The following is a 16,790-nucleotide window of genomic DNA, read 5'->3' on the forward strand; positions in this document are numbered from 1 at the left end:
TAAAAAATTCCATTAAAGAGAGGTGGCTGGTGAATGCTTGTGTAACATTGAACTCATAAATGTGTGAAATATTCCATAATTATCATGAAGAAAGCGTTTTCAGCATTTTGGCCATGAGTTCATAAACATTTACCTCATTGCTTCATTTTTAAGGCCTGCACACAGGAAACCCCAACAGATGCTGGCAGCATGTTCCCCATCTATGATACTCAAAAGTGTTCAGATTCTGTGAGATTCCATTCAGGATAAGTAAAGTGCAGGCACACATTATGCGCATACTGAACAGAGTGCTAAAATGCTGAAGACTCATTCTAATCCTCTGGGTTGGGGTTTGTTAGACTGAGGATTTGCTGATCTCAGAGGTGTCTGATCTCAGAGGGGGCTGATCTCAGAGGGGGCTGATCTCAGAGGTGTCTGATCTCAGAGGTGTCTGATCTCAGCTGGTTTCTGACGCTTCGGCAGGGGAACAAACCTGCACAAACCTGCCCTTCAGAGCGACGCTCTGTCACGGGAACAGGACGGGATGGGGACGGGGACGGGGACGGACGGGGAGGGGAGGGGAGAGGGGAGGGGGAGGCGGGACGGGACGGGACGGGACGCCGGCGTGATGCTGGATTTCACCGCGGTCCTTCCATCATCTTCCTTAACGGAGCTCTGTGAAAAGAGGGATTTAGAGAGAGGGAGGGAAATAGAATGAGGAGAGAGGCAGAGGAAGAGAAAAAGAGCAGGTGAAATGTCCTCTTGCCTTTCACAGACGTTTTCAGCAATGGGGGGTGGGGGTGAGGGGGGGTGGGGGGGGGTTGCAGGCGGCCTGACAGACAGGCAGTCGCCGGCTCCACAGCCCCGAGCGCAGACGGTGTCATCCGCCAACCCGCCAGCCCGGCTCCCTGATTAGACCGGTCCCGCTTCCCGCAGTCAGGAGCAGAACAGCCTGCTGGGAAACGGCTGCACTATTACAGCGGACCGCAAAATCTAAAAATAGCGCCTGCAAAAAAAAAAGAGAGGGAAAAGAAATCAATAAATAAAAATGGTAGGAGCCTAAGAGAGAGCGCAGCCAGAATAGAGAATCACATGACGCGCGGATCACATGACCACGCCGCGCCGCATCCTCTGATGTGCGACTTCAAATGACATCACAGAAAAAAGTCGTCATCAGATATTCTGTCACATGCCTGAAATGGCAGGCTACACACGTGGGACGGGGGGGTCCTGCATGTGAACACTTCAACACAAAAAAAATATATACTTTCTGATTTCAATCTCATTTCTAGAGCTTTGAGAGCACCAATTGTGTGTGACATAAATGGCATCAAGCTAGAACTAGAAATAATGTATGTCCTAAAAAAAAAAAAGAAAAAAGAAAAAGGAAGTTATAAACTAAACAACTGCCATGCCGAGCCAGTTCTTCTCAGGCCTGCGACTGTTTGAAACCTGCTGTTTTAAGCAGGCAAAGGACTGATTTCAGTAAAAATCCAGTAAAGACTCTTCTTCTGTTCATTTCTCCGCATAAGAACACGTTATGCCACTGTAATGTAACATGAGAACCAGCTTCCGAGAGTTGATTTCTGCAGAATACACATCTCTGCAAATGTAATTCCGTGTAATACACCCTTTATAATTGGTGCCTGTCACCCATTCTGGGAAGTCTTCTGTGCAGATTTAGTGCACTGATCCATTTCCAGCCACTCGCATGCCGACCCATCACAAAGAAACGCTTCCAAATGGGAATCATATTAAACACACAGAGCTGTAATCCCCTTTTCTGTGAGGCATTGATTTTACCTGTCTCAGAAAAGATCTGGACTGTGTTCTATCATCTGAGGCACTGTACAGTAATGCTGAATAAAGCAACATATACTCTGTATGTGTACAATTTGTTAAATATATTGATAACCTATGAGTAGCAGTTATTATTGGCTAATACCACTGCACTGTATTGCTATTTTCGCTGTAATTCAATTTTACAGTGCTTACACAGGTCTGTATAGAAACCTTTTTATTTTGTGTTTTGGTGGCAATCAAACTGCGCACAACTACTAGACAGCAGATTTTTTTTCCCTGTTTGCCTAATTCAAGCCCCCGGGGGAAAAAGCCTTTTTCAGACCACCTCATTTATGAGAAGCCATCTCCACATCAGGAATAATGAATTGTTTGTTTGCGCGCGCTTTCCCACACACCGCCCGCCAGATTGCTTTGCTCGGTATCGCCCCCTGAAGCGCGCAGGCAGTCCGCGCTGGTCCTTATTTTTAGGACCGAGAACACGAATCATCTAATGGGAGTCAGGAGGCCAAAAATGCTGGAACGCTCAGAGACGTCTTCACAACGACACGTCCATCCCAATCACCCGAAACGGCCGAACCAGCCTGCGCAAACGAGATTACCGTCTCCCGACGCCGGCGTCAGAGAACAACCATCAAGCCTGCAGCCCGCCGAGCCGTGCGTGCGGAATATGGAATGCCATTTTGTTTCCGATTGACGGACGTTTATCTAATCTACGACACGGCTTCGGTGTAGTTACTCCGCCACCCGCATGAGGATGCTCGTGTCGATGCGGCCTGCATTTTTAATGCGAGCTCAGGAAAGGGTTGTGGGAATGTTCTGATGCCTGATACAATGGGAGTACCCTGCCCCCCCCCCCACTAGCGTTTCCACGGCAATCTCCCATGATGCTCATATGACTTCACACACAAGTGTGTTGCTTTGATCAGGGATCGAGACTCTAAGCCCTAGATACTGAAATCGCCCAAATGAATTCTTTCTTGTTTTCCGTGAAAACTCAGTGTGAGAAACTGTGAAATGGCGTTAGGGTTTGTTTGGCCATCATATTGTGACACTTAATGCCACTTGCTCTGGAATTCTGTGTCTCTTCTGACATTTTGCTCCTGGCGATAACACTTTTATAACCGGCCAGCAACATTGAGCTCAATTTAAATTTATAATGCTGAACTTTCACCTTCTTTTCTGGCTGAAATCTGCTAATGTATTTGGGATCATTGCATCTGAATTATGTCCACAAAGTTCATTTAGAAAATGACCCAAATCAATTTTTACATAAAATATAATTTCTCTCTGCTTTTTTGAGCACTTCAGGGTCACATGCTATGCAGATGATGCAGAGATAGTTGTTCATTGTCTGTTCAGTTGTATTCACATTTTTCTTTTTCAATATGAATACGTGCAGAGTAAGAAAAAATGGGTGTGAAAATTAGCAATTATTCTGGAAAATCCAATGCCATACTCTTCATCTGCTACTAGGAAAGTGTCGGACCGACATTGTTCTTATTAAACAGTGGTAGCAACATAAAACCACCCGTCTCAGAACACTTATTCCCCAGTGCACTGAGTGGTCGGTGTGCGAAACACATACAAACATAAACTCATTTAATTGGTGCTTTAAAAAAAAAAAAAAAAAAAAAACAGCCCCAGAAAAATCACTCTTGATAATGACCCGTGATTAAAGAGACAATTATAAATGCATTAATAATTCAGCACCTGCACGCGCGAAGTGGCCAGGAGGAAGCCAGGCTGGAGGAAGCGGTGGCGGGGGGGAGGGGGGGTTCAGAGCAGCGCTGATGCATGACAGCGTCTCTAACGCACACAGAACCCTGTCCCCCTGAGGGGGGGGGGGGGGGGGGGGCTTCGTGTAGCGGACTGTGGCTTAGCGCTGACCTCTCCAGAAGCTGACTCATCCAAAACCGCATTGATGGATTTATGCTAATCGCTCCTGCTGTCCAGTTCCTTCGAGCGCGGTGGTTTATTGGACGCGGGGGCTTCACCAATTAATTGATTAGTTAATTAATTTAATAATTAATTAGCTCTGCTTGGATACTTCTTCCTTTGGGCTGCTGACAGGGACGAGAGGAGCAGACTGTGGACGATGAGCCGGAATTTGCAGCCCTGCTTTCCCAGGTCACATGATCATTGATCTGGACGGAGAACTACGTATGCCTTCGCGCGACCACACTGGGGTGTCCCTTCTGCAAACACGCCCGTTTATTTATGGCTAGCTCTCTGAATATGCTGCTCATTCTTTGAATGAATGAATGAATCGTTGCATTTATATAGCACTTTTCAGAACGCTCAAAGTCCTATACAGTGATGACTGGGAACTCACCTCACCCACCACCAATGTGTAGCACCCACCTGGGTGATGCATGGCAGCCATTTTGCACCAGAACGCTCACCACACATTGGTTAAGGTGGAGAGGGAGAGAGCATTTTTTTTTCCAATTAAATCCTTTAAGAAGGAAAGCCTGATTGTTATAAAGCCTCAGGCATCTACAAACGGAATACATTGCAAAGAGGTTACAGCTCTCTCAGATAAATCACAACAGTGATTATGTAATAATATCTTTTGCACGCAGTAATGATAATCACCACCGTGAGGCGTATTGACTTCCCTTCCATCATACCTGACGCAGCACTGCAGTGTTTTTCAGCTTTTACATTTTAATACTGAAGACCTACTCAGCTGCACTTCTTTGTACCTTTTTAAAGAGCTTCTTTGTCTTTCTTACGCTCTGTGTGCTTGACAAAATTGTATAAAACCTGCTGTTTTTTTTACTGCAGGATGCAGTAAGAGTACTATGGGTATTTATTGATTGTGCATTTTTATAATCTGGTCTAAGGGAATTGGGAATACGTGTAGACTTTCAAAAGTGTGCTTCCAGGAAGATTGTGACTTGTCTCTTTCTGTTGACTTGTGTATATTGGCTTATGACAGTAAATAAATACATATATTTATACATTCAGTTCAAGTACTGGGAGCATGGCAATTTTTGTTGCTTTGGCTCTGTACTACAGCACATTGGATTTTACATAAAACAGTGAACATGAGGTTAAAGTGCAGACCATCAGCTTTAATTTGAGGGCATTTACATCCTTATCAGGCAATCTGTGTCAGAATTGCATCCCTTTTTATACATAGCCCCCCCCCCTCCCCATTATAGGGCAGCAAAAGAAATTGATTGTTTCGGTGAGTAATTGTTTCTTGGCCAGCTGTGTGTCTTTCATCATTAGTTCATGCACAAGAAAACTAACAAAAAGTGTGATTGGTCAGTTGGTATAAAAAGGCACTGGCTGTGTGTGCATGTGATTGGATGGGTATGAGAGCACTTATTGTGTGCATGTGATTGGTTGCTTATGGAAATGCGTGAGTTTGTGAATGGTGAGGTCGACCACTGACCAATCCTGCTCTGCACATTCCATGCACGTCTCTCATTCTGGGTGTGGAATTTGCATTTGGAGTCTGTTGCTGTTGTCTCTCAACATGAGGATTAAATGTGTGTCAGTGCCAGTAAAACAGGTCATCACAGGGCTGAAAAATCAGAATAAACTGATCAGAGACATTTACATTACATTACATTACAGGCATTTAGCAGACGCTCTTATCCAGAGCGACGTACAACAAGTGCATTAGTTCAAGGTGCAGAGGTGCAAAAGAAACACACTAGAGTGAAGTAAGTGAAGTAAAGATCGTAGTGCCTCAAAAGAGACGTAGCTAAAACATTGGGGGGGTGTCAAAGTCAACTGTTGGGTACACTGTTAGGAAGCAAGAAGGCACCGGTGAGCTGTGCAATAGCAAACTAGTAAAAAAAAAAGTAAATATTGTCATAACTGAAGGTGCTACGGGTGCAGGCCGACGCAGTGCGCGTCGCTGTTTGAGACTGATGTTTGGGGTCAGGGAGTGCGGGTCCTCCTGCGGTCATTAATCTGTGCCATACCGGGGCGTTTGATCTCGTTTCGGGGACCAGCGCTGCCGTCCGTACGGCTGGCCGGCTTTGATAAATCTGTCCCATTGTGCCCGTGACAGGTCCATTCTCAGTGCACCCCGCCCCCCCCTCCCCCCGGTCCCGGTGGCTAGAGTTTCTGCCCCATAGAGATCCATTAACTCAGCCCCTGCGCAGTTTGTGGGATTAACTCAGCCCCTGCGCAGTTTGGGGACCCTTTCCCCTGCTCCAGTTCTGAACGGCCGTCTGTGTGCTTTCAGACTGGCAGTCCGGGACGCGCTCGCTCGGATGCAGAATGCTGATCGATATTGTGTGTTCCGTTCTGCGATGTTTTACATGCACGGTCATACATTACTGGGCTCAGACGCACATCGGCTGCACTGTAAGGACTGAAAACGCCGGTGGTTTCCGTACAGCGGCTTTGTGCCGTGACTGATGTGCCTTTCCCCTCCGCCAAGCGTCTGCTGCACGAAACGACGTCTTTGTGGTTTATTACGAGCTAAGTTCTGTGACAGGGCCAAATGGAAGAAGATGAACGAGCGTTCGGCTGATGAGAAATCGATGCGCGCTCCAACCGCTCTGCTCCAAAGGCGTAAATTAAGTTTAAAAAACGAAAGATCCTCTCCGGTTTCGCTCGGGAGCGAACTGTGTCCGCAGAGCATACGATACCGCGTCAGTTCCACCTTTTGACCTCGGCTAAGCAATTTGGTGTTCCTCAGGCGTCAGTGTAAAAGGGATTAGGGCAGGTTGCTGGATCGCTTTACCTCCGACTTCCCGTGTTTTTGGAAGTGTCCGCTGGTAAACCCCTCAGGAGGGCCGCTCCTACGCTGCAGAGACTGGGAGCTGGGCCTCGTGGTGCTGGGCTCTGGAGGAGCTGGAGGAGGAACAGGGAAGATTGGCTGAAGTGCAGCCAATCTACAGTCCTTAGGTTGCATCCACCTCCATTTTGAGACTGTTCTTGTTTTGTGCTTCTGAACTGGAGTGTGAGCTCTTATAAAGCAATGTTACGAGCACCAATAAGAAATATGCGCAGTTTGTGGTTTTATATACATCAGTGTGTGCTGTTTATTGGTGTCATTCAGGAACTCTGTATGCACTGTTTGTCATATTGATGTTTTTATACACGTTTAAAGCTGTCGTCCAACCTGAAGTACTGTAAAGGGCTCTTAACTGAACAACTCCTGAAGTTGTTTCAAAGCCCACTGTGACCAGGGTGTGCTGGTGAACGGAAAAAAAGAAATAGCTTTTTGCCGTTCCTGAAAACAACATTTTCTGGAGATACAGATCAAGGTTTTAGTTTGACATGTTAATTTAAAAAGAATGTGTAAATTAATAATATTATTATATAATTCATGCAAACACATTGTCCAAGCACACCATTATTTCATGCATCTAGAAATGAACATTTGCTTAACATCTCGATAAATATATAGAGGGATCTGATGTATTTCAGTGCCATGTTCGAGTGCCCCTTGTTTGCTGTTATAGAATGAGCATTAATCTGCGTGAGAGTTCACTAGCCCTACGTATGCTAAATCCAAAAACTATACCCGCTCAGCCACATGCTTCTCAACAGGACACTCTTTATCTGACTCTGCCCTGACTGTGGCACTTCACTACACGTTCAAAGCTGATGTATCGACTCCTGCTATCGGTAGTGACCCAGATGAATTGGCATCGGCTCTTATCCCGCGCCTAACCCTGTAGGTGTGCACTTACGTCCGCCTGAATGAGAGCGCGTGTTAAACAGCGAAATGTAAATGTGCTCATCGTACATCACCGTTAGTTAGAGGCGGGGCCCCGTTCCCCTGCTCGGGGTGACAGGTGCGCGTTAGAGCCCGGCGTCCCAGCTGCTGTCACGGTTTGATAAGAACGAAGCCGGAGAGGAGGCGCGTTTTAACTGCCCCCCCGGCCCAAGATGGAGGGGGGGGGGATCCACTGAACACACAGATAAGCCCCCGCTTGTTTGCCTCCAGCGCCTTCATCTGGGCGGCAGGGCTGGTTTATCTTTGCCCGCGGAGGGGGTGAACGCACCTCGGAAGGCTGGCCTGTGGCTGCTAACGCGCGAGGCGGCGGCACCGATAACCGTGGGACATGGGGAATGAACACGCGCCCGATCTCTCGCCGTGTGGACACAGCTGAGGCGCAGTACCAGCCCCAGACCAGTCTATTAGCCTCCGCTGTGTTTGCTTGCGCCGGAACAGAGCGCTTAGCTAATGACACGAAAAGCGTCTATGATGTCCGTTCTGTATATGCATATACAGAGACTAATTAACTCAGCTGCAGCATGTGCATCCTTTCCTCTACTGCAGTAGTATTAGTGACAGCCAGTTCTACTGGGTTCTACAGAGAATGCCAGTCAGGACCTTGGACGAAATCTAATCAACATTTAAGTTTAATTTTGCAACGCTTTGCATGTACCATACTATATTTTCTCGGCTTAAAAATGTTGACAACGCAAGCAGATCCCATATAGTATCTTACACGTTGAATGCTGTCCCCCAATGCGTATATATTTTATACCTGCGGATTCACCCCACTTCAGCATTGTCGGTCTTGCTTTATTTTTATGCGATTTTGTGTGACGTATTTCTCTTTCCCGTCAGCAGCGCTTTCCGTTTATCAAAGCTCACTTTATTCGAGAGCCAGCCGAATGCAGTGTCGGAGCAGGAAAAGAAATGCATTTCAGCCAAAAGAGAGGGCTGTTGCCACTTCCCGTGCATTAAAAATATCCATTACTTTTTTTTTTTTTTTTTGCTGAATTTCAATGCATGGTTCGCGTTTTAGCTAGGACGTTTAAGGAGTCATCGCTTACATAAGCACTTTCCACCCCAGGGAAATATATTAACGTGCTAGCGCAGATCGCTTTCACGCCGTACCGTAATAAATGTCTTCTGTGATGCCGTTTGACAACTGCGTGCTGTGAAGTCAAGTGGCTCCTGAGTGCGATGCCAAACAGTGCGCGCGCGTTTCTGTGGGAACGCCTGACACGCTTCTGCTTTAGACCCCCCCCCCGCCACCCGCCCCCCGCGTAGTGCTCTCTGACAAAACTAAATCACCCTTTAGATTTTCACGGCAGAAACATGTTCACTCTACTGAACTGTTTACTTACTCCCGCTGGAAAACAGTGAAGCAATGCCCGGACTTTGTTATTTTCTGATATTCACTGGTGTTTTTTTTTTGCCAAAATTTTCTTCTGTAACTGAGAGGTGTAAATTCCCTGAATTTGGTTCTCTATGAGGGTTAAAGCTAGCTCTGCGCATCGTTACCAAAGCTGTATTGCACACGTTCTCTTTTTGTGGTTTCTTACATCTTGACACTTCTTTCAAAGTGTATCTAGGTTCTCCACTCGCTTTTCAACAGTGATAAATTTTAGATGTGTGTTATAACCTCAGCTGTGTATTACATTGATAAACCACAGGATCAAAATGGTGGATGTGATGGATCATTTATTCTGAACCCCGGGATCTCAAAGCAGTGACTCACCTCAACACCCACCTGTATGAATCACAGCAGCCATTTTATGACAGAGAAACATCACACAACAGCTCTCGTGGAAACAGAGTTCAGTCGTTTTTATCAGTCGAACGAGTGTAACGATTATAAGACTGCACGCCTTTTAATCAGAAATGTGGCTCATCCTATAGTATAGTGTCCCTATCAGTGCACTGGGGCATTCGTTTTACACCTACCAGCCAACCTGGACTATTTCCAGCAGAAAGTGGTTTTCCATGAAGGTTTGCCGTCCAGGTATCAAGCAGGCCTAAATCCACACAGCCTCAGCCAGTGGGCAGTGGGAGAGAGGACTGCAATCATAGGAGATTTTTTTTGCAAATTAAAGCATAGTTCATCGGCTGTGAGTTTACGAGTCAGTGCATTATTGTCAAGTTTTGTTTTATAAGCTGCAGTGGTTAAATGCGTCTGCGTTTCTGTTCTCATTTCGGCCACTAGGTCTATATTTTGTTTGAGGACAGGAGCACACAGACTGGCCCTGTGGAGTGAAATGAGCAGAATCTGAAATCTGAATCCCGAGGATTCGTCCCGGTTGGCGGTTCAGGACTCAGTCTGAGTCACGCACTTCACACCCTCGGCCCCACAGCCCTGCAGCCCCCAGTGAGCCGCGGCGTTTCCCTCTCTCTCCTCTTCACGGTGCGTTATGTTCATTTCGCTCGCATCTGGTTCTCCGGGAGGCTTCAGGTGCGAGGGTCTGGGGGCGAGGTCGTGATCTTCGGCAGACGTAGCGACCCGACGGCGCGCGCGCTCTGGGCCTCCGAGGCTGTGCTCTCCAGCGGAACGGAGTGGAGCGGAGCGATTTTTATTAAGATAAGACGCGTACGAGTGCCCTTCAGCCCTCCCCAGCCACCCCCCCCACCCCCAACCTTCCTGTGCACGGAGAAATAATCTGATACAAGAGAACCGCGTTTATCTGTGTGTGGGGGGCGGGGGGGGGGGGCGGGGACACACAAGATAAGGCCGCCGTTGAAGTGCGCGGGACGCGAAGCGGTAAGCAGATTGGCCCCAGTGCACCCTGGGATGCAGACGAAGCCGGTCGGTGCCGGCTCCATTAGGCCGTAATTAAATACCGGTCCTTCCTCCCCCTCTCTTTGACCTCTGGCTCCCCCCCCCCCCCCCCCTTTCGGTACCCTCTTCATTATGAGACCAGATGAGAAACGGAACAGAATGCTGGCCGGCCGGTCCCCCCCCCGGTCCGCTCCCGGCCCCCACGCTCCATTGTCCTGGCTGACAGGTCCCAGATTGCCGCGGTGTCTCTGGTATTGTTGTCGACAAGCCGGCCAGCGGCCGCCGCACCGCGGAGCAGCTCTGCGCCAAAACCACATTCACCAGAGCCCTCGATAAATCGCTTTCTGTATCGTTTGAGGGAAGGAACAAACCAACAGTAACCACCAGGAGGCACCGTGCAAATCCCATGTATCATTAGCGCAAACCTCTTTGGAGCAAGATCTTATTAAGTGTGTTAGTAACATCACAGCTCTCTCAGACCAGACTGGCTAGAGAGGGAATATTGTTCAGATTGGTTTCCTGCAATCTGATTGGGCCTACTGGTTTTAGCCAGCGTTATGTTATAGGTAAGTGGTTGTGTTGTGTAGCTGACTTCCAAATGGATACTCATCCACACAGGTTTGTGATTCATCAGAAGTAGTAACTGACAATTGCTCTTACTATCAAAGCGCATCACATGCTATTTGGGGTTCAGGCCTGGTATCTGCTCTGTTTGCTCTGTCTCTAACCCTGTTACTCTGTAAAGTGTCTTAGTGACACTTCTCTGTAAAAAGTGCTATACAAATAAAATAAAAACTGATGTGGGTGGATCAATCTCACATCCGCCTTGTCAGGCTTATTGTACCATGAGGTTATGAACCCAAGGCCTCAGGCCTTGAGCCCTTTGAATAGTCACTCTTCCTCCACCGTCCACACGTTACTGTTGGTAGTCAGTTCCCAGTTAGGTAGTTTTGCATGCAGTGTTATTGATCTGTGTGTGAATCACAGTCATCATCGGCAGGGGCTACCAGGGTCGGTCCATATGCACTCACCTCTCCTGTGATTAATGTGCGTCCGCTTGTCTTTCCAGCTCTACTGTACGCCACCATCTTCGGTAACGTCACCACCATCTTCCAGCAGATGTACGCCAACACCAACAGGTACCACGAGATGCTGAACAGCGTGCGAGACTTCCTCAAGCTGTACCAGGTGCCCAAGGGCCTGAGCGAGCGGGTGATGGACTACATCGCCTCCACCTGGTCCATGTCCCGAGGCATCGACACTGAAAAGGTATCAAACTGTGGGCCGGACGTCCGGTCCCCCGCACACCTGAGCTCCCTTAATCACCGCACACCTGAGCTCCCTTAATCACTGCACACCTGGCTCAAACACGCATCCCAGATACTTTTACTCTGCAGTAACTGGGTCTAACACAAGTAATGCTATTCATAACCGCCTATGAACAAGAAATTCATTTTTGCCCCCTGTAGGGGACACGAGTCTCTGGTCCAAATCTTAAGAACGATATACACTACTATTCTGAAACCTACACTGCAAGGGACATTCAATAAAAATAAAATAATAGTTTTGAAAATATTTTCAGAACACCATAATTTCCAAGACACTTGTGTTATGTATTCTTTTTAAAAAGAAATAAATAATAAAATACTTTTTCTGTCAGGTCTCAGGGGGATATTCTTTCTGGAGCATTCCTGAGTAAAACCCTCTTTGAACGTAATCTGAATCATTTAAAACTTAAAGATATACTGCACATGGAAGTGGGTCAGCTGGAAATGAGAGATATATTTTTAAATGATTTTCTCAGAGACTCCAAGGGGACTGGAAAGCACTTTACTTTCTGAATTTGCTGGTTCTTGATGGCGTAACAAGAAAAAGCTCCATACAGCATATTTAAACAGACTGGTCAAGAGACCATTCGTGTGTTTTGCAGGCTGCCATTTTATCCAGCGTTCTCACTGCACTAAGGGCCAGATGTGCTGAGACCTTTTATAGCGCAGGCAAAACGAATAACACAGCCAATGATTGGGGCAAAGCAAACACCGTGGCCAATCATCAGCCATGTTATTGGTTTTGCATGTGCTAAAGGTCTTATTAAATCTCTGTGTGTCTTGCTCTTGCACTGAAAAACACGTTTACTCAAAAGGGCTGTTCTTTTACAGACGGTAAAGCATGAAGTATTATTCAATAATGTAATATGGGCTCAAAAGCTATCTGCACACACAGCTGCAATTGGAAGTTTAATGTGTGAAAGGAAAATGATACAGGCAGCCCATGTCTCAAATGGAAAGATTTAGCTCTTTCAAGCGTTAGTTTTAAATCATTCTATTGGGATTCCATTGAACAGTGAGCTTAAATATATGCTGGAATTTGGTTCGGCGAAATTCAGTTTCTGTCTTGGTGTAAAAGACAGAGTAACCATGGATACTGGGGTTTGCGCCCCTCGGGCAAAGCCAGCCAATCCGTTCTGGGTCGAGCCCGTTCCAGGGTACGGTTCACAGGCTGGGAGTTTCAGCCGACTTTGCCCACAGACAGAAACGGCAACACGAAACTCCCAGAACGTGCTGTTCCTGACTCCCGACTATCGCAGGCCGCGGGACGCGTGCATCACACGCACGCGCGTTTGGAGAAGCCGAGGCGGGACGTTCCGGGCGGGGCGCAGTCTGACGTGCGTGTGACGCACGCGTCCCGCGGCCTGCGATAGAAAGCTCCGAGCCGCTCTGGCCTGCGGGGGGGGGGGGGGGCTGCTGCCACCAGCTGGGACTCTTCCTCAGGGCTGAATATGAAATATGAAATATGAAATATTGAAATGATGAGTGCAGCCGAGGGAGGCGGAGCAGGAGCTCTCAGGATTCCGGACGGGAGCGTGAAATCCCGTCACGAGCCTCAGCTCCCGCCAGCTGAGCCGCCATCGCCGCCGCCGTCTCCCAGGAGCCCCTCTGCTGCACCCGCTAAGGGAAACCACGGCAACGGCGGCCCTGTCTGAACTGCGGAGGGAGAGAGAGAGAGAGAGAGGAGAGGAGAGAAGAAGGAGAGATAGAGAGAGAGACAGAGAAGAGAGACAGGAGAGAGAGGGGAGACAAAGAGAGAGAGATAAGAGAGGGAGAGACAGGAAGAGAGGAGAGATGAAAGATAAGAGAGGAGAGACAGAAGAGAGAGAAATAGAGAAAGAGAGAGAGATAGACAGACTACTGACCCTCGCTGCTCTGCTCTTCCTCAGGTGTTACAGATCTGTCCTAAGGACATGCGGGCAGACATCTGTGTGCACCTGAACAGGAAGGTGTTCAAGGAGCACCCGGCGTTTCGGCTGGCCAGCGACGGCTGCCTCCGCGCCCTGGCCATGGAGTTCCAGACCATCCACTGCGCCCCCGGCGACCTCATCTACCACGCTGGCGAGAGCGTGGACAGCCTCTGCTTCGTGGTGTCCGGGTCCCTGGAGGTCATCCAGGACGACGAGGTGGTGGCCATTTTGGGTAAGCCCGGGCAGGAGAGGAGCGGCTGAGGCGGGGTTAGCAGAGATGACCCGTTACAGAGCTGGAGTTTGAGTCCCCAAGGTTCTCCAAACAAGCGATGTGTTGCCCTCCTATCCTCAGAAGCTCTGAGGAAGTCATAATCCATCCAGAAACATCAGAAATGAAGTTGACACAAAACTTATTATTTCTGGATATTAGTTCTCTTAATTACCAGAGCGCTCCAACATTATTTTCCAGTGAACAGTCCTTGAAAATGTCCATTATATTATATGTAATATAATGGTATATTTTGGGTGGTTTATGGAGTCTGTAGTTTTGGAGCACCCCTCCCGTTTCTGCAGTGATTAAGCGCAGAGGACACATAAAGAATGTATGGGGAACTTTCACGCTGTAGATGGCAGTAGCATCTGAAAACACTTCTGCAGCTACCTGACAATTTCCAGCAAAATTTGTCACTGAACAAAACATACAATAAAATAGTTTTGCTATGAATATCAGTGAAGATTTATCGTAGATAATAGTCTCTTTTAAAAGACTCAGTGGTCTGCGGGGCATTTACTGGTGTCTGAAGGTTTAACCCCCACACGAAACTGGAGATTTAGGAAGACTGATGATGTCAGGTTTCCAACGGCTTCAGATTTATGTAAATCTGGGCTGAGGCTGCAAACCAGGGATTTTCCAGCTCAAACCTGTCACCACCCAGAGCCCTCTGAAGAGCAGCTTTTTTTGGATCGTTTATTCAACATTCTAAGTCAGTGTTCTAGAACTCCATTATTTTCAATTTCCAGTTGTGATTGTTACATCAGCATTAGAATGTTTCAGTTAAAAACATTCTAATCACACATTTGTGAGCTTACACCTTAAAGGGTTAAATTACCTTAAGTCTGAATATGTAGTATTGCTAATTATATAATTACTGCTTAAGGTGAATGATTTGAACAGTCTGTTGAGTGTTCTTTCATTGTACATATACAGAGTGATTCCTTCTGGCAAAACTGCAACTGAAATAGAAATGTCCGTGAGTATTCACTGAATATATAGAACTGGATCTCTGTCTATAATCGTGTCAGAGAAAATGGGAATATTTCTCTTAGTATGCCAGTCTTGATGTGTGTGCAGTTTACGGTCATGAATATGGATTTTAGACACTCTAATGTGGCACCATCGAAAAGCATTTACACATGAAGCCAAAAGTGAATCTGCTTAGTGCTCCCGCTCAAAACGCTTTGGTGTCAGAATTGAATGAAATGTAATCAAAGGAAATGTACTATTGGTTCAGGGATTGTTTTTAAAAAATGCAGTATAAATGCATTATAACACTGTGATTATTCTCTTAAGGGGTTGAGAAGTAGTTTGGGGTGGGTTGTGTATTTTGATTCAGTTCATAGGGTAGAGTTATAAAATATTTAACATTCTGAGTACATACATATTCAGTTGCTGTTTTTCTGCATTCTTTAAGGAATAAATGGCATTTGTTTCTTGGAATTACAAGCAAACCAAATATAAACAAGCTTTTCAAACCCATGCGCAAATGGTAAATGAAGGATAATGAATCTGTTTTCAGCAGTAAGGCGTATTCTAAGCAGTTAGGACACCATTAGACTTTTCAGTCCTCCAGTAATTTACATGCCATCTGAACCTCCCTTATCTTGGAAAATGTGAGTTCTGTTTGCTTGTCTCAGCGTAAATGGAAAACAGATCGCTCGGGGACCGTGGTCTCGCCCTCGTTTCCAGGCTCTAATTTGCAGTCATGAGCAGGTCATTTGTTTCCTTGCACACAGCCTCACTACAAGATTACACACCATGAGCATTTTTAGAAAATGTGTTCCTGTTTTTTTTGGGGTAAAAAATGCCTACTTGTTTGGTGTTTGTTTATTTAAAGACTGGCAGCTCTGCTGGTGTGGCACCATCTGCTTTCCACGTTCTGCTCCGAAATCACTCAGGCTGGGACTAAAGCAGAGAGAAACTCAGGCTGGGACTAAAGCAGAGAGACACTCAGGCTGGGACTAAAGCAGAGAGACACTCAGGCTGGGACTAAAGCACAGAGACACTCAGGCTGGGACTAAAGCAGAGAGACACTCAGGCTGGGACTAAAGCACAGAGACACTCAGGCTGGGACTAAAGCACAGAGAAACTCAGGCTGGGACTAAAGCAGAGAGACACTCAGGCTGGGACTAAAGCAGAGACACTCAGGCTGGGACTAAAGCACAGAGAAACTCAGGCTGGGACTAAAGCAGAGAGACACTCAGGCTGGGACTAAAGCAGAGAGACACTCAGGCTGGGACTAAAGCACAGAGAAACTCAGGCTGGGACTAAAGCAGAGAGACACTCAGGCTGGGACTAAAGCAGAGAGACACTCAGGCTGGGACTAAAGCACAGAGAAACTCAGGCTGGGACTAAAGCACACAGACACACTCAGGCTGGGACTAAAGCTCAGGCTGGGACTAAAGCACAGAGAAACTCAGGCTGGGACTAAAGCAGAGAGACACTCAGGCTGGGACTAAAGCACAGAGACACTCAGGCTGGGACTAAAGCAGAGAGACACTCAGGCTGGGACTAAAGCACAGAGACACTCAGGCTGGGACTAAAGCACAGAGAAACTCAGGCTGGGACTAAAGCAGAGAGACACTCAGGCTGGGACTAAAGCAGAGAGACACTCAGGCTGGGACTAAAGCACAGAGACACTCAGGCTGGGACTAAAGCAGAGAGACACTCAGGCTGGGACTAAAGCAGAGAGACACTCAGGCTGGGACTAAAGCAGAGAGACACTCAGGCTGGGACTAAAGCTCAGGCTGGGACTAAAGCAGACAGAGGGAAATGAACAAGGGCCTTTCAGGAGGGAAAATCAAATCTTTAACCGCGTATTGTTAGACGAGCGTTCCCAAAACGCTCAGAGTGTTCTCAGGTCCTCTCTCATTAATCAGATCTGGGGCTCTTGTGCTCAGCTGTGCCTCGCCTCTCCATTACGAGCTGCGGCCCCTTTTTTGGGCAGGTTTCGGCACTGATAACATCCAGGCGCTGCGTGGCGAGGACGTGCGGCGTTACCATGGTGACGGCGACCAATTGCCTG

General features: G+C 47.3%; 1 protein-coding gene across 2 annotated transcripts in view; it reads left to right on the plus strand.

The window, feature by feature from the left end:
* kcnh1a (potassium voltage-gated channel, subfamily H (eag-related), member 1a) overlaps positions 1-16,790 on the plus strand; it is a 102,476-nt gene that overhangs the window by 36,594 nt on the left and 49,092 nt on the right. For both annotated transcript variants that reach the window (XM_064317802.1, XM_064317803.1), the window contains 2 exons: positions 11,320-11,519; positions 13,468-13,720. In XM_064317802.1, the coding sequence (XP_064173872.1) occupies positions 11,320-11,519; positions 13,468-13,720 (453 nt within the window). The remainder of the gene's footprint in view (positions 1-11,319; positions 11,520-13,467; positions 13,721-16,790) is intronic.

Source organism: Anguilla rostrata, chromosome 18 (assembly GCF_018555375.3).
Source record: "Anguilla rostrata isolate EN2019 chromosome 18, ASM1855537v3, whole genome shotgun sequence".
NCBI lineage: Eukaryota > Metazoa > Chordata > Actinopteri > Anguilliformes > Anguillidae > Anguilla > Anguilla rostrata.